This window comes from Ctenocephalides felis, unplaced genomic scaffold (genome assembly GCF_003426905.1).
Source record: "Ctenocephalides felis isolate EL2017-DRISC unplaced genomic scaffold, ASM342690v1 CF-g0.4_SCAFFOLD_01604, whole genome shotgun sequence".
Taxonomy (NCBI): Eukaryota; Metazoa; Arthropoda; class Insecta; order Siphonaptera; family Pulicidae; genus Ctenocephalides; species Ctenocephalides felis.
In genome coordinates, this window is record NW_020537758.1 from 24,554,561 (window position 1) to 24,579,331 (window position 24,771).

The 24,771-nt window shown below is 27.8% G+C and overlaps 1 protein-coding gene across 1 annotated transcript in view; it reads left to right on the forward strand.

Moving 5' to 3' along the window:
• Nucleotides 1-768: 768 nt before the first annotated feature.
• The window catches only part of LOC113373546 (trissin receptor), a 121,611-nt gene continuing 97,608 nt past the window's right edge, over nt 769-24,771 (forward strand). The window contains exon 1 of the mRNA XM_026613837.1: nt 769-1,000. Coding sequence (XP_026469622.1) covers nt 769-1,000 — 232 coding nt within the window. The remainder of the gene's footprint in view (nt 1,001-24,771) is intronic.

Here is a 24,771-nt window from a genome sequence, read left to right on the forward strand (position 1 = left end):
TGTTAAATAAAATTATTATATCGTAAAAGTATTGTAAAGCTTATTAAAATACTTATTAAATTTTTAAAAAATACTTGCAACAAACAAACTAGTTATATTTAAAAATAATTAACATTAAGTAAATATTAATAAGTTTATAGTAAATAAATTAAATAATAAATAATTAAGTAATAAAATAAGAATTAATCAAATTATATTAAACCTATAAAATATTGACTTAAGCCTTATTATAATATTATTACACCGACGGCTTGTAAAATAAATAAATAAATAAATAAATATTTACTCGCTTTAATTAACATATAGCTTTACAATGATTTAGTTGATTTGATGGAAAGATTTGCAAATAAAACAAATAAATACAAACTAAATTGAATCTGTTGGCCAATTTTTTTTAAGACGTCTTACTATTAACAAAATGAAGCAGGAAAATTAATGAATAATTAAAATGATCTGTTTTAAGAGATTATGAATACTGTTCTGAGTAATGTATGTGTATATTGTGTCTATATATATATATATATATATATATATATATATTATATATATATATATATTGCATTTAATAACTTTCATATGATAATAACGTATGCAATCATTCTCATAATGATTTTCTCTTGTTTCAGATTGCTGTTTTTGTGTGTTGTGAATATTCTAATATACATTTTTCAAAGTGAATCAGTTATTTTCCTTAATAGTTGAGCTTTTTTTTATAAATTTTTCTTCAACTTACTCGAACATTTATGAGTTGTAAAACTGTGTTCCGCGATGAATCGCTCTCATGTCCTTTCTCAATATGACTACGATATCCTGAACACATCCTACCCTTGGTGGATGTGGAACGTAACTGATGATTTTGGTTACAATGGAACCAAATTCGGCGAAGGACCTCGGTTTGGCGATGAAGATTATGAAGATGAACCCTATATATTTGACAGAACAGATGTTAGGGTGATTTTCATTACTTTGTACATGCTGGTATTCTGCTGCTGCTTTTTCGGTGAGTGGAACATTTTATTTAAGCATGCTTATGATAAGAAAAATATATTTTTGTAGTTATAATTTTAATAAATTTAGACCTTTGTATTCCTTAAATAAACCCTTTTTTTATTTTCTAAAGGTATTTTAAGAATCCACGCCTCCAATCTTTAGAAAATTATTCTCCAAATATAATAATTTATATTTTTTACGCAAGTGGAGACTTCGATAAATTGTCAGTACCATCCACTTTTTTATAAAAGATTCACGAATAAATTTACAATTCTATACAATTAGTTCATGACTAGTAATACACAAGAATATATTTTTCTCATACGACTGGACTTGAATCAGAGATCCCGGGTTCGATTCCACTGCAAGCAGCCTGTTGTCAAGCGGTAGTGACAACAATTTTCACTTGAAAACATATGGAACAATATGTTTCCAAGTGAAAATAGCTCTTACCCGGTATTGAAACATCACTAAAAATACTTCCTCTACTACAGAAATTGTATTAATAATATATCATACAGAGATGTGGGTTGCCATATGTGGAACACACTAGTTTTAAGTCAAATCAGCTTATAATACTATTAAATTCTGATTGCTGTTCAAAATTAAAAAAATAACAAAAAAGCAGTGTGGGTACTATAATACAAGATATATAATTTATGAATGTTTCTATTTTAAATGTGAAGCTTACTTTTGGAAATTTGCATAAATTTGTACATTTTGTGCGCCTCATCTCATCTTTATCGTAAATTTCTGTATAAATCTGCATATTTTTGCTCGAATTATAATATATAAATAGTTATAATGAAATCGCCAATTCAATTTATAACGAACCAAAATCTCTACGCATTCAAATATAATTGTTTCATTATGTAATTTGATAGAATCATCAAGTACGTCTAGCCGCCGAGTCTTAAATCAAATCTGTGTATGGGTCATGGTTTTACGCCGCTGGTATCTCTTGATTAATGTGGTCAATTTGTGTAATTTCTCAAGACCCTCCAATTATTACATGTAATTATCTGTAATAGTTATAAATCCACTTGGAAACGGACCATAATTTAACACGTTGGGTTTTATGTATTTGCTACTTATTTTATTTGATTTACTAATTTCTATTAATTGAAATAAAGGTTGCACTAGAAATCTCATTATTATCTAGGAATATATTACCATGCTTTAAAAATACTTTAACAAAAACGAAACGAAAATTTAACGTGATTTTTTTCTAATTCATAAGCGCGGCTGTATATAATTTGAAAACATTAGGTATTTTGCACAAGGCCATCAGGTCTAAACTTGGCCGATTCGATTGACGATATCAAAATGCATTATTTCTCACTAATTTCCAGCAAGTTTAATCGCGTGTTACGATTCACTAAATATTATAGACTCAAGTTCATTATCGACTGAAACTGCACAATTTCTTGGTTAGACAAAAACTGAGGCAAAAAGATTAAAATAGATTCTTCATAGTTTGTTTCTCTCAAAATATTTTAAATGATATTAAAAACTTTATAATAAAATATTATATTTGTAATGTATATAATTTGAGAAAATTATATTTTTGTGTATTAGTAGTTATTTGGTATTAATTTTGGAATATTACATATGACCATATATGTTTATGTGGATAGAGAACTGTAAATTTATTTGTGAATCCTTTATTCGTGAATCCTTTATAAAAAGTGGATGGTACTGACAAATAATCAACGTCTCCTCTTGCCTAAAAAATTGATAAATTACTATATTTGGATAATGGTTTACTATAGATTAGAGGCATAGATTCTAAGAATACCTTTAAAATTTGAAAATGTAGTATTGGAAAAGAATGGAGAGGGTAAATAAGGTATCATGAAGAATTTTACGAAATCGTGCAATTTTAAATGGAAGCTGCTCTCTGAAAAAAAACTACTTTTTGCCACATATTGGAAAAAGAGTGCCTTCTCATGTCGTAGGGGAAAAAATAGCACTGAAAATGTTACAGAATGTAGATGATGGACAGCTTATGAGAAAAAAATACGTGAAATAGAAAATCACAGGACTCAGAAGCATTCACATGCGTTTATTTATTTTCACGTGCATATGTATAACCTGTACAAAAGTAATACGTCGCACAAGCGATATGTATATATACAATATGTATCGATTCTTATATCACAATCAGAATACGAATTTATTCCAAAATGCAACGCCCTAAAATAACGATTTTTATTACTATCTTTCTGTCTAATCTGCAATTTGAAACATATATGAGCTTCCATGATTTTAATAGGTTTGTTGCAGGCTATTGCTTAATTGTCCTTGTGTTTGAAATATATTGCTTACTCTGCCTTAATAATTTAATGTTATTTGATTAAACAATATTAATTAGTCGGATTAAAAGCTTATTTAATGTTTCGTAACTTCACAAGCTTGTTAGTCTTGATGATAATTACTGGCGTTCGTTAAGATCATTACGTTGGTTTGATTGTAAGAGGAAGGATGAATTTCTGCTTTTTCAAATAAAATCATGTTTAAAGATTTTTTGCACTAGTAATTATGATTGCTAAAATATCAGTTTGCAATTATAAAATAAATCTTTAATGAGATTCGAAGAGATATGATTGAAAACATTATATTCATTATTCTTTATATTTATTAACTCAAAGAGTATTTGGTTTGACATGAAATTTTCTGCAAATCGCTCACTTGAGCTACAATTTATCAGTCATGGCTTTGTTTTTTAATTAATGTTACTCATTATGTAAAAAACTGCTTTGAAAGATGCTCTTACAAACTAGCTTTGTATATAAATTATCCAACAAGAGAAGATAACATTAACGTACAGCGCAATATATCTTCTCACAATTAAAATTATAATCAATAAACAACACATAACGAAACGAAGGTCGACCATTAATTTATGGGATAGGTTAGTTTGTAAACTATTATGTGTAACAATATCAATTTTTTTTCTATATGTTGTTCGATATCAATACTTAATGCGTTTTGTGTCAACTGATGTAAAAAATTACACTTCGTATACTTGCGAGTACATAACCATTAATCATCATGCATGTTACATTATCATATAATGTAAGGTTATACACGTGAAACAATTATGGAAAAGTGTAATAAATATTTTTAAATGAACAAAAATAAAAACGTGCAATAGCTATACTATTCAACCAATACAAAATATAAATTTCATTTTTTAAAGAGATAACACTGGATATAACCTTGATCTAGTATCTTGATCATATCTAGAAATATTCATCAGCAAAGTTGAAATAACTATTTATGTAATATATCTCTATATATTATTTAATAACTATTTTTTCACATATATCCAAAAAGTAAATTGAAAAAAATATATTTTACATTGACTTTAGGTGAAATTTAAGGGCTGTCGTAAATATGAGGATGATATTTTCCATATGTTTATCAATTCTTCTCGTGGAACTAGAAGGACGTAAACATATAAGAACATATGCTTTTCCTTTCTATATACAGTAAATAGAATACGATGCGAGAATCTCAAATATAAGATGATTTCGGATATCAAGGAAAATGCTTTTTCAAAATTCCAGCATGTGGTCTAGGCGTTTCCAGGTTTTCCTCATAGGTGCGCAGTTCACCGTAATGTAACAGCTGATAAATAAAAATAGGGAAAATATAAGTATTTGTTTTATAGTTCTATGCACTCAGATAAAACTATTAACTAATAATCGACATATATATTTTAAAACAAAATAGGTTGACTTTTGCTTCAAAAATAATTGTAGTACTATTTTCTTTCCTTTTAATAACTTTATCTTCGTTTGTATATCTTTTGATAAGTTCGTTCATGTTTTAATATAGAAAATTATATTTTTTTTAATATTAAAAATCATTGAATAAGTAGTAGCTACAGTTCATCATCGGAAATATATTTCCTTGGTTTTGGTATTTTCTGGCAAACATGTATGTTATGAGGATTTGACAAATACGTATCAAAATCTAAAAAAAAGTCAAATATACCAACGTATATATACCTAAAATTTTCTTGAAAATATATAATAATCTGAAATATATTGTGTTGGTTTAAATATCTTGTGAAAGTTCTTTATTTCATTTAATTTTGACAAATTATGGTAAAAAATGACGAGTAAGTTTCAACATTTAAAAACTCAAGTATCTACTATATACTAATACCAAAACATAGTAAAACCATTCGCTCCACTACGCTTAAAGTTCAATAATATCTTCAAAAACCTAGTTCAAAAATTTTCCAGGCCTTTGGCCAATATACAATCAAAATAATTTGGTATGGCAAACACGCCATGCCAAACTATATACTGATCCAATATAAATGTAATTAGAACCTTTTTTATTTCATTAATTACTGTAATTATTTTCATTAATTACTGTAATGTAATTTTTTTTAAAGAATGGTCAAAATTATTTTTTTGTGCTAAAATACAATACACTGTTTTCTATCTCTATATTACACATAAATGTACTGAGAAAAAATCTTCAATAAAGAAGTAGAAGAATGCCCAAGGGTAGATTTATGTATCAAACCACCATTATGTACTATACATTTTATATATTGAAATATATCCTTTAGATCTGAAAAATTGGAAGTCCAATAATTAACTATTTTAGAAAAAATAGTTTTGACTAATATTTCTCATTTAATCCAACTTTACCATACTTGATAAGTTGTCTTTATGGATAAATTTTTAACTGATTTTTCTTCTTTACCATACTTGATAAGTTGTCTTTATGGATAAATTTTTAACTGATTTTCCTCCAGCTCTCCTACAATTTACCGAGACATGCTCCAGCTGATCTCAACGAGTCGTGATTTCGCTTCTTCTACAATTCTTGCTCCAGTATTTTATTTTTTCTTTTTCCTTTTTCTTTTTTGGGAAAATGCTCTCGTTCCACACACGTCTGCACAAGTGAAAAAGAATCTTCTCTTGCAATATGTTATTACATGTGATCTGTATTTTACGTACATGGAGTCGTTTGTTTGATTTATGATGCGGAATACTTGGGAATTATACATACGGATGTAGGTACTTAATTTTATATATAATACTATTTATTTTCTAGTATATCTGATTTATAGGAGATTTATTAAATCTAATGTCGTATAATTTTAAATTTATGCGGAGTTTTGTAACGGAATTTATGAAGCAGTGAAATTATAAAATTGTTGGAACTCCAATATTTATTGCCAGTTGTAATATTTTAAATTGAAGATTTGAAAACTTACCTAAATCGCGGAAGAAGATATAATTGTAACTATTCTCACAATCTAGTAATTTGAAAAGGATACGAATAAAGACTTAGAGTTAATAAATCTATGAAGGTTTCTGCCCTAGAAGTACACAATTTGATATTGATGTGGTGGCAGAAGAAACAAAATTCAATATAAACACAGTTACAAATTATTAAACCATAATAATTAATCAACCATATCTAATAGTTCATCAAATAAATTATAAAATTATATGAAAATTTCAATTTTTTTTATTTATTTATGGCTTTTAACCTGGAGGTCATTTAATTCCTTGTTACAAAGTTAATAAATATGTTTTACAAAGTTATAATATATTTTAGAATAAGTACTTTAGTTTTGCATAACTAAACTTCATGGATCATGATCTAATTGATTTCATGTATATGCATTTATCCTATATTTTTTCACTAATATTTTGAAAATTTTCTATATAATTTGGAGCAATGTTTTTTTAAATGGAGAACACACTTTTTATGGCAAACATCATTCTTGATTTGATACAGTTTGCACTTCCAGAAAATGTTGCCTAGGGTATGTAGTTCCATCCCATAGGAACAAAAAAGATTATGGCCTGTTCAAAATTATAACTCTTTTAATGTACCATTAGTAGCTAAAATTTTTGATATGTAAGTAATATTCTGGATTTTTTTTTAATATTTGGTGAAAAATTTGTATGTTTACCAATTAGATTTTAATATTTAGTTTTTGCATAGCTTGAATAGGATTTTCTTATATAGCAAAAAATTTTATAAGATGACTGAAACGAATAACAATAGTCACATTCATTTATTACGGAGCTTATTTTGACATTTCTATAAACAGTTTTGCAGGAAAAACGCAGGAAGTTGCTTTATATTCGAGCATTGTCGTGGTCGTGATATAGTAAATCTTTGTGTTCCGTTTGTCACTTCAGAATTTATGATAGTTTTTATAGAATATTAATATTTGTCATAATCTCACAACTAACATCTTTCATAAAGGACAGATCTACAGTATTAATGATTCAGAATTAATAATAATTCAGTGTTTTTACTGTTGTTTAGATAGTTATTTAGTTAATCAAGCAAGACTAGTAAACATCATATACTGGCACACTAAAAAAATTTATCATAACATATGGAACAAAAATGTATCTATTTTAATTATCCAGTATATAATTTTTTAATGTAATATCCAAGCTAATTCTAAGCAACTGATACATTTAGTTTAAATTCATACACAAAATTGAATTTTTCTCGTACGACGTAAACACTTTCTAAACTTAATACAAATGTACCCTAATAAGTAATTCATAAACGTGCGTAATATGTGTATAAAGTTGTATAATTTTCAAAGCTAAAACATAAATTTAAATTTGAGTCAGTTATGCAAAATAACGTCTCGAGAGATTAGAGTTAACATGCCTACTTGCTTAATTAAAAACAGACCTGTAGCACTATGGTAAAACTGAGGTAAATAATGTGAAAATGCCTGGTAAATCAGCTATTATGTGAAATATAAAAAAAAATTAAAATTGATTGATTCATCCGTATGTTTTCTAAAAATTAACATAAGTTGTAAATTCTGCATTCAAACGCTCAAAGGATTTAAATATACCAATGCAGTTATTTTCTTCCATTTACTCCATGATACAAAAATTGTGTGCTTATTTTTGTGCATTTTGCAAAATTAAATTAATCAAAACATTTTCTTAATAGCGTAGAATAACCATCTAATATTGATATAGATATAACGACATATGCCAGATAATATGACCAATGTCATAAATCCATTATTACAGTAATTATGTTACGTGACATGTTCTCTGAAATGTGTATAAACATAAGCAAATGTGAATATTCCTATTTTATTCCTGTGTTTATAGCATTTATCCTGCACATCATAAAGCAGAGTCTGTAATTTTCAAAGAAATTAACACGGATTTACATATTTTCAACACGATTGTCTCCTTCACTTTCCATTTAAGAAAAACATAACATCGGATTTCCTAAGTAATCCGCTTAAATTTTCTCTAACTAAAAGGGCTATTAAAAGTCCCATTTCATGTTTGAAGTTACAATGACCGTTTTAAATATTTATGAAAGACAATAAAAAATCGCGTCACGTTTTTTGTGTATATTTATTTGACAATTGTGACAAGAGAACTGTTTTTGTAATGGTCAAAGTATATTACAGGTGAAGCGTTTTTCTGAAAAAGTACTTGTAATTTAAAATTAATACATACCAGATCTTAAAAATTATTAGAGTAAAAATTATTATTTTATTAATTATAAATTATTACGTTATTATAAAAAATTGTTACAGTCATTTGTGCCCAGTAAACATTTTAATTTAAAATTTCTGGTTATATTTCATATTATATTTCATTTATCGTAAAATTTCCACATCATAAATTTCAGAACCTTTGCCCTAATGGCATCTCAAATATCATTATAGAAATCGTGCAAATGTTAAATTAGCATCTTTCAAGTATTTTTATAAATATATCTATGGAACAAAAATCTAATGTTATATATGCTATATTTCCTACTTAAATATTTGCACAGAAACATTCGCCACCTCATCCTTGATATGTGTTTAATTAACTTGATAAAATCCAATTTTCTCATTCGTTTGGAATATTTCCATCGTTCTAATAAACATGTGCGCATATATCATCGCATTTATATAGTCTTTGTACTAGGAATTCAAACATATTATATGAGGATTAAAATTTTCCTAAACGTATCAAAACCAGGCACCCTTATAATTGTTTTGTGAAATCCTTTCCCCTTAATTCATATGAAATTGTGTCTAATTTTAAACATATATGGTAAAAGCTTGTTATAGAATATGGTTAGGTATTTCTAGATGAAAGTTGCTCGTATTTGCAACTTTTAGTACCTCCTCATTTTTAATTTAACTGCTTTTATAATTGTTTTTATAAAAAAAAAGTTTTTAAAACCATTTATATAATTAAAGAGATGAAGAGTATTTGTAACAAATTATTTATAATAATTTGTCTTATTTAACAAGATATTTACACTTTTTTTATTTTATCGTTAGAATTTTTTGTATAAAAATAAATGATAATTTTCTTAAGTTTTTCAATTAATTCTAGTAGTATTCGCATTTTGTAATCAATATAATGACATTTTTTGCAATTTTAGGGTATATTTTTGAATCTGTTTTGATAAACGTAATTGCTTTCAATTCGCAATTTCAATTTTTCTGAACGGCATTCTGCTCGTCACTGTATTTGTTTTTGCAAAATTTCATAAATTTCAAATTTAAATTTGAAAAATATATTTTTTTCTGAACTTCTCGTTTTCATTATATTGATTAGATTACCAATGGCAATTTATATATAATGGTAGTATTATTTTTGATGATAGTTTACAATCTTTTAAAATTTTATTATATGAAAACAAAGACATAACTTTCAAATCATGTCGAATTTAATTTATTATTATTTATTATTTTATTACTGTTTTAAAAGATTTTTTTAATTCAATTTCTAATTAAATTTAAAATACTTATCATGCTTTAAAATACTTACCACTCTATTTGTTTTTGATTTTTATTTAGATTTAAATTTGAAAAATATATTTTTTTCTGAACTTCTTGTTTTTATTATATAGAATAGATTACAAATGGGGATTTATATATAATGATAGTATTATTTTTTTGTAATAGCAACATTACAACATATTTCACTATAGTAGCCAATATGCATATAGTTCTTTACAGTTTTTTGGTTATTTTTAAACATGTATTTTTAAACAAAATTTAATTAAATTCTATACAAAAATACATTTACCAACACTCGAAAATGTCAAAAAATATCTCATTCAAAGAATGGTTCCAATTCATACTTATATGTCGTATATTTTCATCTTTTCAACAGTGCGATATGAATTTAATTTTGATCAAGCGGTTTTTCATGAACACTCTCAAATATGAAATTAATTCCAAGAAAAATTTCCATTTATCATACACTTCTTCTTCTGGCTGACTTTGAATCACATCAGACGCAATTCCAGACGAGTCGAGAGGAAAGTTTGTCAGTTTTTTTTATGAAAAAGTTGGTTTACGCGTTGTCTATTCCTATCAATGACAAAGAGTGTAATAGGATAGTTTTTATCTATTCATGGTCTCAATAATGAGAATCTCGAACAAAAGCTTTGTTCCAACTTTCTAAAGGATCCTTTGGTCTGGTAATAGTTCTATTTTGCATTGTAGTACGCCGAGAGGTATACTCCAGACTTGCTTTATTATTAATTATTAAATTTTACTCGAGTTGCAGCGGAGAGCAATTTGGAATGGATTCAATTGCTCTCCATAGTGGCTTTGAGGGATTTTTTGTATGCTTTTAAATTAAATTAATTTTTCATTATACTATTAATAACTATAGTAGTTGCTTTAAGATTTACTACATTTTTTTACATATAAGTTTACATTAGGGGCGTAGCGCCAAAGAATAGCGATGTTTATCGTACAATGTTTTATAGGTTGATTTAACAGTATTTCCTCCAATTTCCTTCAGCTTTCCTGTAACTTTAATAACTTGAAAGTGCGAACTGAAAGTAAATTATGGCAAAACAGTTGGAAACAACACCGCAGTCCATCATAATAACAACTAGGTGAGATGCCTCCGGGGATGTCTACGAACGACGAAACTTTGAAAGTGCTTTTATTAATTGTAGCATAGATCGACAACACCTAGACTGAGATTTTCATGTAATAATTTACACCAAACACTATATATATATTTATATATAAATATTTTGAAACGTTATTTACACAACTATTTCTATGCAACACAGTCTGAACTTGCAAGTCAGACCTCTATATATATATTTTAATTTTTTTTTTGAATATTTACGAAAGATAATCTATATTTTGTCAAGTGATGTGTCTATTGTTTAACAAAATATTTTAAATATTTTAATAAATATTTTTTCTCATAGAACAAAATTGTTGCCTAATCTTTGTTATTTTTAAATATTCCAGGCCAGAATATTTTTTCTCTATCTTATAGTTTGTTAGATTTTACAAAATCAATAATAGTTTGAAAAAGTAGATATGATTTTGTTGGATATTTAAATTTCAATTATTAATTTTAATGGTTAATTTCTCAAAACAATTTAATATTATAGTAATATATTATATTCGTATTAGAGAATACTGAATACTTTTAACTGAGTAGTAATCTCTTTTAGTTTTCAAGCATTTTATTTTACTTATTATGTTTATGGTCTATCTAACTTAATCCAGTAATAATATAATTACAAAATTAAACAAAACAATTTTAAAATAATTTAGTACATATTCATTATGCCCAATTATCACAAATGAACGTCAATAAAAAATATACTGAAGGATCATTTACTGGCAGAAGTTCTATATAATTATCATTATTTTCATAGTTCAGAATAAACGATGGTAGTTTATATATGATGTACTAGAGCATGTCAATATATAGTTGTACATATTTTCGATATCTCTACTTTAATTGATGATTTTTTCATTATTTTAGTGATTAATTATATTTTCTAATTTTTATATTTATTTTATATATAGTTTAGTGTAACTGTGCTCCGAATAATTCCTAATATTATCTTAAAGATTTGTTTTGTACTCTAAATTTTTTTAATATTTTTTGTATTAAACATGTACAAATTACTGATTTTATTACAGTATTTGTTTTGTTAATAAAATTCACCTCATTTAGGGTTGATACATAATTGTTATAAAATATTTCATTTAGTTTTTTAGATAATTTAAATATTTGAAGTGAGTACAAGTTTTTTTCCTTCTTCAGGTGAAAAATAATATTCCTAATTTTGACAAATTAAATAAATTTTCAATTAATTACCACCTGCATCAATGTTGTGTGTCGTCGTAAAAGAAATTGGTTTATTAAAAAGAAATATTGAAAATAATATCAATACATGCATTGAGGAACCCTAACTGAACTTATTTTCCTTGTTGAGATATGATTATAAACAAAAACCGTAGAGATCTGTGTCATAGGTAATTTTTAATAATACGAGGTGTGTTCAAAAAGTACCCGGAATTTCTAATAATTAAATTTCGCGGGTCTGGAGTGTCTGATTGTCAAAATTTTTCTTTTATTGTGTTGGTATACATGCCCCTAAAGTATGATGAAATTTTCAGCTATATTCACTGTTTACTTTGTCTGTGGTAGTCGCTAAGGTTCGACGTGTTTTTCTGAGCTCGGCGATTTTTACAATGGAAGAATTGAAAAGTCAAAGAATTTGTATTAAATTTTGCGTAAAAAATGAAATAAAGTGTTGCAAAGTGCAAAAATTCACCAGATATGGCTCCGTGTGACTTTTTCCTATTCCCAAAGTTGAAGAGACCCATGAAAGGACGGCGGTTTTCCTCGATTGAAGAAAATCGCTGAGAGTGCTCAAGGACATATCAAAAAGTGAATATCAAGGGTGCTTCGAAAATTGGAAAAAACGCTGGCATAAGTGTATTATATCTGGGGGGGACTACTTTGAAGGGGACCACATTAATGTAGACGAATAAATAAATATTTTTTTGAAAAAACGAAAATTCCGGGTACTTTTTGAACAGACCTCGTATTTACCATAAATATAGGAAATTTGAGATTCATTATATAGAGTAGTCTAATATATCCCAAGAGTATCAAATACCTTTTTGACATCAAAAGCAGACAAGACATAATCCCTTTCGTGGAGGAATTATATTTTTTTTAAATACATGCAAATTATCTCATCTTAGATAAGCACATAAATATTAGAGGAATCAGGAGTCATAATAAGTTACATTAGGTACTTAATTAAATTGGGTATAGAGAGAACTTATAAAAACAATTTATTAAACTATATTTCAGAAAATTTTTGGAACTTTAAGGAAATAGTAGTCGCAATTTTGTACCATTTGTCCATTATTTTAGTTCCTGTACATCTTTGTAAGGGCATTTGAGAATTCAGCTCATTTTAGACAATGAGGTACTCAGTCCAGTAGTAAAAGTCTATGGCATCTTGAACTAAACTGAACAGTCCATGAAATGATTTAATGGCTCCAATTAGAATTAAACACAGTTTGCTTATTGATTTCGTGCATATGATTGCGGCTGAGAATTCGCTTCAGACCAGAATTACGGTTACGGATACGTCGAGCAAGCAAGATTGATGCCGTGTAATATCGGTTATCAAAACCAGGAAAATCTAGACCGATTTTAGTACAGAAGTAGGTGAATGCATATATTAAATTTTGTACAACATAATGGTTACGTAGTTTCACAAAAAAATAAAAATATCCGTAGTCCAAAACTTATAGACAAACTTTATTAAACTCATTCTATTTATCATCGATACTGGTTCTAGAGCTAATAATATAATAATAACTAATAATATAAATAATAATAAATATAAATATAATAAGTTTTGCAATATAGTTCTGAAGTTTACAAATGAAGAAGGGCTGAAAAGATTGGTAAAAGAAAAATCTCTACTGACCACGATCATGAAAAGAAACGGAAACTGGTTTGGATTCATATTGCAAAAAGAATTCTTGCTACACGAAGTCATTGAAAGTCTAAAAAGACAAAGTAGAAGAAGAATGATTCATGACCAAAAAATTTTTCATGCTATTTCCATACAAAAGTTTGATTGAATTGCGCTCTATCTAAAAGACAATATTTTGTCAAAGCCATTTGAGCCCTTGGGAGCAAGGAAATTCGAAAATGTCCATATTAAGGACCACCCTAATATATTTATATATATATATATATATATATATATATAAAGAATATAGAAAAACTTAATTTAATATGACACGATAAATATTATGTATTATTTTGTGTACATTATTAACAATTTTCTTAAATATTTACTCACAGTATTTTATTGGAGCTAATATTTGCTTCAAATTTTTTAATTAAGTTATTCAAACACATATTGACTATCATAAAATAATACAAATATATCATGATAGGTACATATACCAAGTTATTTTTTATTACCATGGAAAATTACACATTTCATCAGGTACCAAACTCCTGGGAGTACCTTTAATATTATTTGTAGGTTATGACTTCCTTCTCAAAAAGTTTTATTATACAAAAAATGTACATAAAGACTTTTCCCAGTCTGTCTCAGCATCATGTAATATTTAATTTTAATATTCATAGCCTGAATAAATTTGTTTGGGTTTAAAACTTTTATTGCTTTTGTTAGACTTCCGAAAGCGATAAATTTGAAAGTTAAACGCAGAGAGTTGTGTATCAAGTTGAGCTTGAAATTTGTACATGGACGATGAAGTATTTTGTTTGAAAATGATATATAAGGATTCGATTGTTTATGAATTATAAATGTATTTGCGATGGTGCCAATATTTTTTGTCAGCCCACGCAACTTTTTATACGCATTTCGACGAATTTAGACTAAAAGCAGATTCGGAATGAAATATATAAATATAAAAATAGCAAAAAGCCTCTGGTAGCGATATAACGAATAAAGTAGATACTCCGGATAATTCAGGGTATTCTATATGAAAGTGCTTTTACCGTCAACGTAGATTTATAAAAAAGCTCTTGGAGGCAGTTTTTAAACTTTTAAGAGCTTTTTTTCTCTGAGGATTTTTGTTGGTTTGAAAAATTTGTCCATTGTCGAGTGCTGATGAGTGATTTTGAAACTAATTTTAATCAAGATTGTCGAGAGTAAAAGTATTATGAATATTGAAAGAAGTAAATTAGTTATATGCAAACTAGCAAATTAAGTTTGTAGTTCCAAATATTTTGTGAATATGCAATAAATATAAACAATAACTAATTAATTTATTAAAATAAATAAATTTACATTTTTAATAAATACATTTAATAAGTTTAAAATTTTCTGGTTCTTTGATAGCGAACCAAAGAATAATGTTACTACATGGACATTCACACATTATTGGTTTCTTTGATTCCAAAAAATGCTGTATAGTATATCATAAAACATCTATAACTAACTTCTTAGTTGTTTTTCTGAACTATTTGTTATTCTATTACTGATGTCGTATCACATTTATATCCGAATTATTTCTCTAACTTTGTCTCAAACTTCTACGAATCAGCTTTGATATCATTACCTTCGGCTAATATTTATAGAAACCTGATCAGGGCATAAATAACGTGTGTTGTTATACTTGTTATATCCACAAACATATATAAAGTTTAGTCAGATTTTTATTCTATTTACGATAAAATTTCTGTTTTTATATAGACGGATCCAATATAGATTTTGCTTTTATTTTAGCGTTTTCGAAATAATTTCAGGCACGTACGGGCAATCAGATGGAACGAACGCGGAAAACCGCCTTCGGACAAAACAAATAAATAAATTCGACACATTTCTCGTGGTAACAAACCGCGAAATAATTCGAGAGTTAGTAATTGTTTTAAAATCCACAACAATAATAGCACATATTATAAATATTTTGAATTAGGCTGCAATTGGATTCACAAGCATATAGGGTAGGGCGGGGCACAAAGCTCCGATTTGACTTGTTTGAAAACCAAAACAATTATATCGCAAATAACACATATCAAACAAATAGTAATTGGACTATGTTCAGTAAATTTTCCAGCTAATTCATCATTGTAGAAATGTGCTTCTTTACCGTTTTCCAAAAAATTGTCACCTGATTCTTTTCACCCTAAAAGCTGGGTATTTTTACTATTTATTAATACTATTAAATTCTTTTTTTAAGTTATTCAACTTAATAAAATATAAATTTTATAGGCGCATTCTTTACAAAGATAACACTGTATAAAGACTTGATTTGGTATTTTGTCAGGAATATTCATCAGCAGATTAAGAATAATTGTTTATTTAATTTATTTCTTGTGAAATTTTTTAATCTAATTTATTTTTTTATTTACACCTTTGCTACTAGGGTTAAGGTTCAGTTAGTCATTTTACCTCACCCACGTGGGAGCTTTTATAAATGTTTCATAGAGGTATGAAAAAAGAGCAGTATTGCTGGTAATTTTAAATTTAACATATTTGCCTAAAGTCCGCATCATTCATCAGCGTATTATCTGTAGGTACATGCCCCGGCAAATAATATTTTATTCTGGATAAAAGATTTTTATTCAGATAGAACGCGATTCAATAAATTTGTAAACGCGAAACAAGAATTTTAAAAAAACGACCGCTTTGTTTTGTGATTTTGGGCCAGAGAATGTGTGTGTGCTTTTTGAGGCATAGCAGTCGTTGTTGAGAATTGGTAAAATGAATGTTATTTTTAATATAGAAAATATACGTTTGAAACATACGGTTTTATGATCTTCTACAACAATTTTAAATGTTTGGTCTTCTAAATGAATGGAAAATAGAGCTTTTTTTCTGTACGAATATTTTTAAAATGAAGTTAGGAAATAATAATATTTTCTACAACAATTTCAAATGTTTGGTCTTCTAAATAAATGGAAAATAGAGCTTTTTTCTGTACGTATATTTTTGAAATGAAGGTAGGAAATAATAATATACTGGTAGGAGATACTATGGGTACAGATGCGCCAGGGTACAGTAGTGATATATATATATATATATATATATATATATATATATATATACATATATATATATACATATATATATAGACATATATATATATATATTGATATCGAAGTACATGCAATATATCTTCGAGCTTGTTTCAATTTATATAAATTTGACCCTTCTTGTTCCATACGTGTTCGATCCAATAACATTCTACATTTTTTTCCAAACGAGAATTGATGTTCCTACTATTTCTCATGCGTCTTGAAGTACAAGACCAGTAGTAAACTTCTATAATTTATTCAAATGTCAGCAAAAATTGCTTATCTCCATTTCACGCACGCCCTAAGTTTCTAAGACCCAAATAAATAATGACGTTTATATAGGTCAATTCCTATCACATCGTAGACATTCACTTTTTATGCAAATACTCGCCACGCTAATATTATTAAACCCTACTAAGTTATTGAGAGACGCTTTTATAAATGTACATAGTTTAATACTATCAATATATAAAAGCAAGGAAATCAGGTCATTTCGGAAAATTTCGTTGATCCATTGGGAGATGTATGAGGAAAAGTCACGTTGTTTTATTCTGGGTGAGCACGATCTGCAAATAGTTTGATTTCGTTGTCCAATTACTTGGACAGATAAAAACTAGACGTTGATTGTTACATTGTGCGAGGGTAGAATTTTCTAAGGCTCCTTGCAACGGGTCACGGAAAACCTAGGGCTTCCTTGGTTTCGCAAGCTGAGAATCATGATAACTGTTCGATATTACATGGCTTCATGAATGTGATGCATAATATATATTGATAAAGTATTAAAAGTTGATAATTGTGCGCAACATCTGTAAAAAATAATATTTTTTTAGAGATTGTTAGATTTCAATACGTCTCATCTGTAATCCTTCATTAAAGTAATGTTTAGGTTGAGTAATAAATCATTAAGATCTCATCATTTCAAGTATTTCTAAGTATCGATACCTATCAATTTTTTTTTGTTTTAGTTTTTTTTTGTCCAAATTTTCCTTCAAAATACTTGGTGTCAGATAGGTTACTACTAGATATTTTATTCAACGTATATTTTTTGGTTTCCTAAGAATCTAACTACATTTTCCTTTGAATTAGTATTTTTCACTAAATTTTCGTTCAATATATTCAGTGTTAGACCATTGACGCCTGGGTATTTTGTTCAACGTATTTGTTCTTGTTTTCTGAATATACAATTACTCGACATTATTAATTAAATCCAAATAATATTATTATATTTACTCGTATATATTTATTTTTCTTTGTTTAAGACTTTTCTATAAAAATTTTTCTGCAAATATCGTTACATATTAGCTAGTGTAAATCCACTGTATATAATATTCTTCATATATAATATTTACTTATAAAATGTTATAATTCTCATTTGTGGTGAGATCTTTAAAAATCAGTTGAAATGAATGAATTACGCATTTAGGAACATTTAAAAATATGGTTTGTATATATTAGTTTTTAAGAATTTAGTTGTTTTGAAGAACTTTCTTATAAAAGTTATTACTGCGGAGAATTTTATTTTATTTTACAATAGTTCAATTTTACATGTCTTTATAAGTTCTATGAGTTGTTCTTAATCGATGTGGCTATTCACATTATCTTGTTATTAAGATTAGTTACAATTTTGGTCCATATATGTTTGTTTTTAAGAATTCAGTGTATGTTGTCAAGAATTCAATATGTATTTATAAGTTCTATGAGTTGTTGCCTGGATTTTTTAATCTACATAGCTTTTTAACTAGTGATGGACGTGACAAATTTTAACATTACAGTTTCTATAATCTTGATGCATGTATTCTTATTGATGCAATAATAAGCTTTTTTTGTTCAATCATATGTTACTGTTGCTTGATACTAGGCTGCCCGAAGCGAGCATTGAACTTGCAATCTTACTCGAAGTCTATAGCTGTAACTATGTACTATACTACGAGGGTGCCCCAATTTTGCATTTTAATTATGATTTATCGATTTATTTCACATATGCCTCTTAAATATCACCCTCGTATGTATTCCTCGCACTCGATGGCATATTATTTGCTTCATGTAAATATTTAGGCGGCAAATTCAAGCGAATTATGCGTCGTATTCGGTAAGTCCCGTCACGCACTACTCCCGCGGCTCCCGCCTCGCACGCTTGCCGCCTTCTCAAACACATCCGATCGCTCCGAACGTATTACTTTCAAAGGGAAGACTCTATTAAATGGCAGGCTGGAGGATTTCCGGTAATAATCTAAAATAACAGGATTTAATCAATCACTGAATCGCGTTTATTTGGAAAATAATAACGGCAATATATAATTCATCTTGGTTTAAATGAAATTTTGCCGGTGTTCCCGAAATCGTCGACAAAAATTTGTATCCGCATACACACACACACATGCATTCATTTTTCTTTGTAAGGTATGCCAAAATGTTCAAAAAACCTTTGAAAGTCACGGATTTCCATCTAGTGATCCGGGTTTTTATAAAATCAATTTTTGGCCCGGATTGTGCCGCGTTCTCAAAAAGTATAGGTTTAATGATACTAAAATTACAACTACTCATCACATATCTGGAAACGATATATTTCACATTACTCAATAAATCCGTAGGATAACTAAGAAAAACCATTTTTTTTTCTTTTTTAAATTTCTAATTTCTTTTTTTTATGCAATATAGTTTCTTCGAAGACTATATAAAAATTATAGCGAATTTCAAACTTTTCTAAACCATTTTTTTAGTACGATTTGTACTTTGCCACAAAATTCAGCCATCGTCTCATCATTTGGTAAAAGTTTCTTCACAGCAAGCATCCTTTTGAGATCTGAGACCGGTATATGGTCGCTGGGAAACAGACAAACTAGAGAATATGGTAAAAGGGGAAGCAATTCGGAGCCCAATTCATATTTTTCTTCTTTTCAATTGTTGTGACCAAAATTTAAAGTAGGTCATTCAATAGTTTTTAAGATATGCGAGGTTGATGGGTGGCTGGCTCCACTCTCAATACTGGTATTGAAACAGATTGTACGTTTACAAAAATGCATAATTCGATTTTGATGAAACATGACATACATTGTTACTACACTTTACTAAATATTTGACAAAAATTTAAAGTTGAATCGTTCAATAGTTTTTAAGATATGCGAGGTTGATGGGTGGCTGCCTCCGCTTTCAATACTGGTATTAAAACAGATTGTACGTTTTCAAAAATGCATAATTCGATTTTGATGAAACATGACATACATTGTTACTACACTTTACTAAATATTTGACAAAAATTTAAAGTTGAATCATTCAATAGTTTTTTAGATATGCGAGGTTAATGGGTGGCTGGCTCCACTCTCAATACTGGTATTGAAACAGATTGTACGTTTTCAAAAATGCATAATTCGATTTTGATAAAACATGACATACATTGTAACTACACTTTACTAAATATTTGACAAAAATTTGAAGTTGAATCATTCAATAGTTTTTAAGATATACGAGGTTGATGGGTTGCTGGCTCCGCTCTCAATACTAGTGTTGAAACAGATTGTACGTTTTCAAAAATGCATAATTCGATTTCGATGAAACATGACATACATTGTTACTACACTTTAATGAATATTTGACAAAATTTTAAAGTTGAATCATTCAATAGTTTTTAAGATATGCGAGTTGATTGGTGACTGGCTCCGCTCTCAATACTGGTATTGAAACAGATTGTACGTTTTCAAAAATGCATAATTTGATTTTGATGAAACTTAACATACATTCTTACTACACTTTACTTAATATTTGACAAAAATTTAAAGTTGGAACATTCAACAGATTCTGAGATATATGGGGTTGTTGGGTAGCTGGCTCCGCGCTCAATACTAACATTTACAATTTAAATCATTTCTAAATATGCCGTGGACCCCCATTTTTATTTCGTTAACCCCCAAATTTAGTTTTTTCTGCCGTGGACCCCTTGAAAGTTGCCATGGACCCCTGGTGGTAAAACTGTGGTGATATAATTTTTGAGATTTTTTTGTTACCTTTTGAAAACACTTCGGCCGATCACCTTTCAGGTTTCAAATTTTCCTTTCAAATTGTTAAAATTAGTACATCCGTTTTTGAAAAAGCGTGGACGAAAGTCAAATACTAAGTTAACATACCCTTACACACTCATACACAAACATATGTTGTATTTTTTTTTAACATTAAGAATAGAATTTTTAAAACTTTCATCGGTATTTTCAAAAGGCATAATTTTGGTAGTATAGTTATCTGAATGCAGAATGATGTCGTTGCGGATCGAAATGTTCGTACGTTTTGAGTATATCAATATTTTTATTAATGTTTTATTAGAATTATTGCGTGTTTTTGTATTATACTTTAATTTTATAATTTCATCTTCGCTTACTCGATTTTAATCTACTATATTTTCTGTTGTTCTTTATCTGGATGAATAAGATTGATTACATTCAGAATGATCTATAATTGCGCTAGTGAATTTTTAATTTATTGAGATAGATAATCAAAGCATATCTGAAACCTTAAATTATTTTTATTATTATATTTTTTTTTAAATCAATCACAGTGCCTATTCCACACACATATTTAAAGGACAATATATTTGCGGTTGATAAATCACTAATTACACGGCAGAATTGTGATACATAGAGCAGTAAATTTAGTTTTTTATAGATAACTTGGTTATAAAACATAAAGTCGGTATTTTATTGATGCTTGAATAATATTACAAATTACAAATTGTATATGAATTCAAGTTCGTAACTATGTAAACTACAATTCTAAATGCATATTTTTTAATATTCATTTGGTTTAATTGTAACAAGCATTGATACGATTGTATCTATTTATTTTCCAATGAACTAAATAAACAAGAAATCAACAATAATTTAGAGTAGATTGTAAAATCATTAAAATATGCATTTAATTTTTCAAAGTTAATCTGAAATAATTAACAATATGTAAATATAATATGTAATTTAGTAAAAGTTTAACCAATTTAATAGTAGTGCTTAAATAACTATCAAAGCTATTAGAGAACAGTTTTAATAAATTATAAAAAATCACTATATTATTAGATTTTGACGAATATTATCATTAAAATGTCATTTTATTGAATATATTATGACTGAATTGAACAACTTTTATAAATTAAACATTTAAATTTATTCTGTTGCTCTTTCGAGCTCGCCTTCAAAAGTTTTATCCTAATGCATAAGGACAATTTGCAAAAGAAGTTGTTAACTATTATAAGAGGTAAATTTTCAAATGTTAACTTAAGTTTGTTACTAGTTAAGATGGTGTTACAACTTTCTATCATGCTCGTATTTTATTCTGCTTTTTAATGAATCCTCTAGCGCTGCTCTACTTTTATTTAATTTAATTCATGTTTATCTAATTAAAGTTGAGCAAGATGTGTTAATAGTTTGTACTACTACGTAGTGGTAGTAGCTTTTAAACCTAGAGTTCTGATGATATTGAAGATATATTGAAATTGATTGAAATTTGAGTTTTAGACTGTATTTATAAGTAAAAACTACTTTAAAACTTAGATACTATAGAAATACGTGATTTTTCATGAAAAGGATAGGGCGGGGCACAACGAGCAATTATATTGTGAAAACCAAACCAATTATGTCACAATAAATAACACCAAACAACAATTTGACTATATTCAGTGAAATTTACCGATAATTCATTATTGTGAAATGTTTCTGCTGTTTTTCAAACAATTGTCACCTGGTTCTCTTTACCCCATAGGAGCTGAAACATAACGGCCAGGGAGCAAACAAGTCTACTGTTTTAAATTTTAAAGATATTTCACAATATAATAGCTACATTATAATAGCTACATTATAATAGCTACATTCACAATATAATACACAATATAATATAACAATATAATAGCTACATTATTTTGCAAATGCAAAATATAAATATCATGGATACATTTTTTGCGTAGAATGCACTTTAAATAACCTTGATCTAGTATTTTGTCAGAAATATTCATCAGCAGGGTTGAAATAACTTTTAATTTAATTTATCTCTTTATTTTTTAAGAGTTTTTTTAACTTAATTTGCTTCATTATTTGCTACTTTCTATTGTTTACACCTTTGCCCATGTGAAGGTTTAGGTGGTCCTTTTTACTCCAACCACAGCAAGCTTTTATAGAGGTTATATAAATAAAACTGTTGAATTTAACTTAAAAATAACAATATAACTTACAAAAGAATTAATTAATTTATACCTAAAAATTACATTGAGGTATCATATATCAAAGAAATTTTGATGAAACCCATTTTTCTAAACTTCAACGAATTTTTATAATTAAACTTCTTGTCGTAAAGCCATAACATATGTACTTCGTTAGGAATATTATCACCATATAACATTTATAGAGGTTATATAAATGAAACTGTTGAATTTAGCTTAAAAATAACAATATAATTTACAAAACAAATAATTAATTTATACCTAAAAATTACATATAGGTATCGTATATCAAAGAAATTTTGATGCAACCGATTTTTCTAAACTTCGATCAATTTTTATAATTAAACTTCTTGTCGTAAAGCCATAACATATGCACTTCGTTAGGAATATTATCACCATATAACATTTATAAAGGTTATATAAATGAAACTGTTGAATTTAACCTATAAATTACAAAACAAATAATTAATTTATACCTAAAAATTACATATAGGTATCGTATATCAAAGAAATTTTGATGCAACGGATTTTTCTAAACTTCGATCAATTTTTATAATTAAACTTCTTGTCGTAAAGCCATAACATATGTACTTCGTTAGGAATATTATCACCATATAACATTTATAGAGGTTATATAAATGAAACTGTTGAATTTAACTTAAAAATAACAATATAAATTACAAAACAAATAATTAATTTATACCAAAAAATTACATATAGGTATCGTATATCAAAGAAATTTTGATGCAACCGATTTTTCTAAACTTCGATCAATTTTTATAATTAAACTTCTTGTCGTAAAGCCATAACATATGTACTTCGTTAGGAATATTATCACCATATAACATTTATAGAGGTTATATAAATGAAACTGTTGAATTTAACTTAAAAATAACAATATAAATTACAAAACAAATAATTAATTTATACCTAAAAATTACATATAGGTATCGTATATCAAAGAAATTTTGATGCAACCGATTTTTCTAAACTTCGATCAATTTTTATAATTAAACTTCTTGTCGTAAAGCCATAACAATATATGTGCTTCGTTAGGAATATTATCATCAAAAAACAAATTCTGTTCATCTATTAATTAGGGATCGTTCAAGTATTACGTGAGCAGATTTATTACAATTATTTACCCCCCCATCCCCCTTGTCAGCAAAAGTAAGCAAAGCTCTTACACCCTACCCCCATGCTTACGTAAACATTTTGCAATTAATATAAAAAAATAAAAATACTACCTATTACGTTAGCATGATCCAGACTCCCCTCAAGCCAAAATAAGCAAATCAACAACCCCCCGCCCCCCTTTAGTGCTTATGTAATACTTGAACGGCCCCTTACAAAGAAACGGCCCATTCGATTTTTGCCAATGAACAATTACCAGCTTTTCAAATCGGTTTGGAATATTTTGTGAAAACGTGGACCAAATATCATGCAGTTTTGACTTGTAACGCCAAGAAAATAATTAAATTTAATTTTATCAAAGAAAATATAACCACCCCCAAAGTCTTGGCAAAACACCTTATTTCATGTATTCAGACAATAATCAAAACGAACATAAACCTCGTTCGTCGTAACATAAACTCGTGTCAAAGATTTTCGCGCGTTCGTAAAGATAAACCGCCGTGTCTTACCGCCTAATCCGGGCGACTGGAGGCGGCGGGCGCTGGCGGGCGACATGCTTTATTGCCTTGTCGAATCGGGGATACGGCAGTTCGTCAACATTTCCAACATGTATGAGTA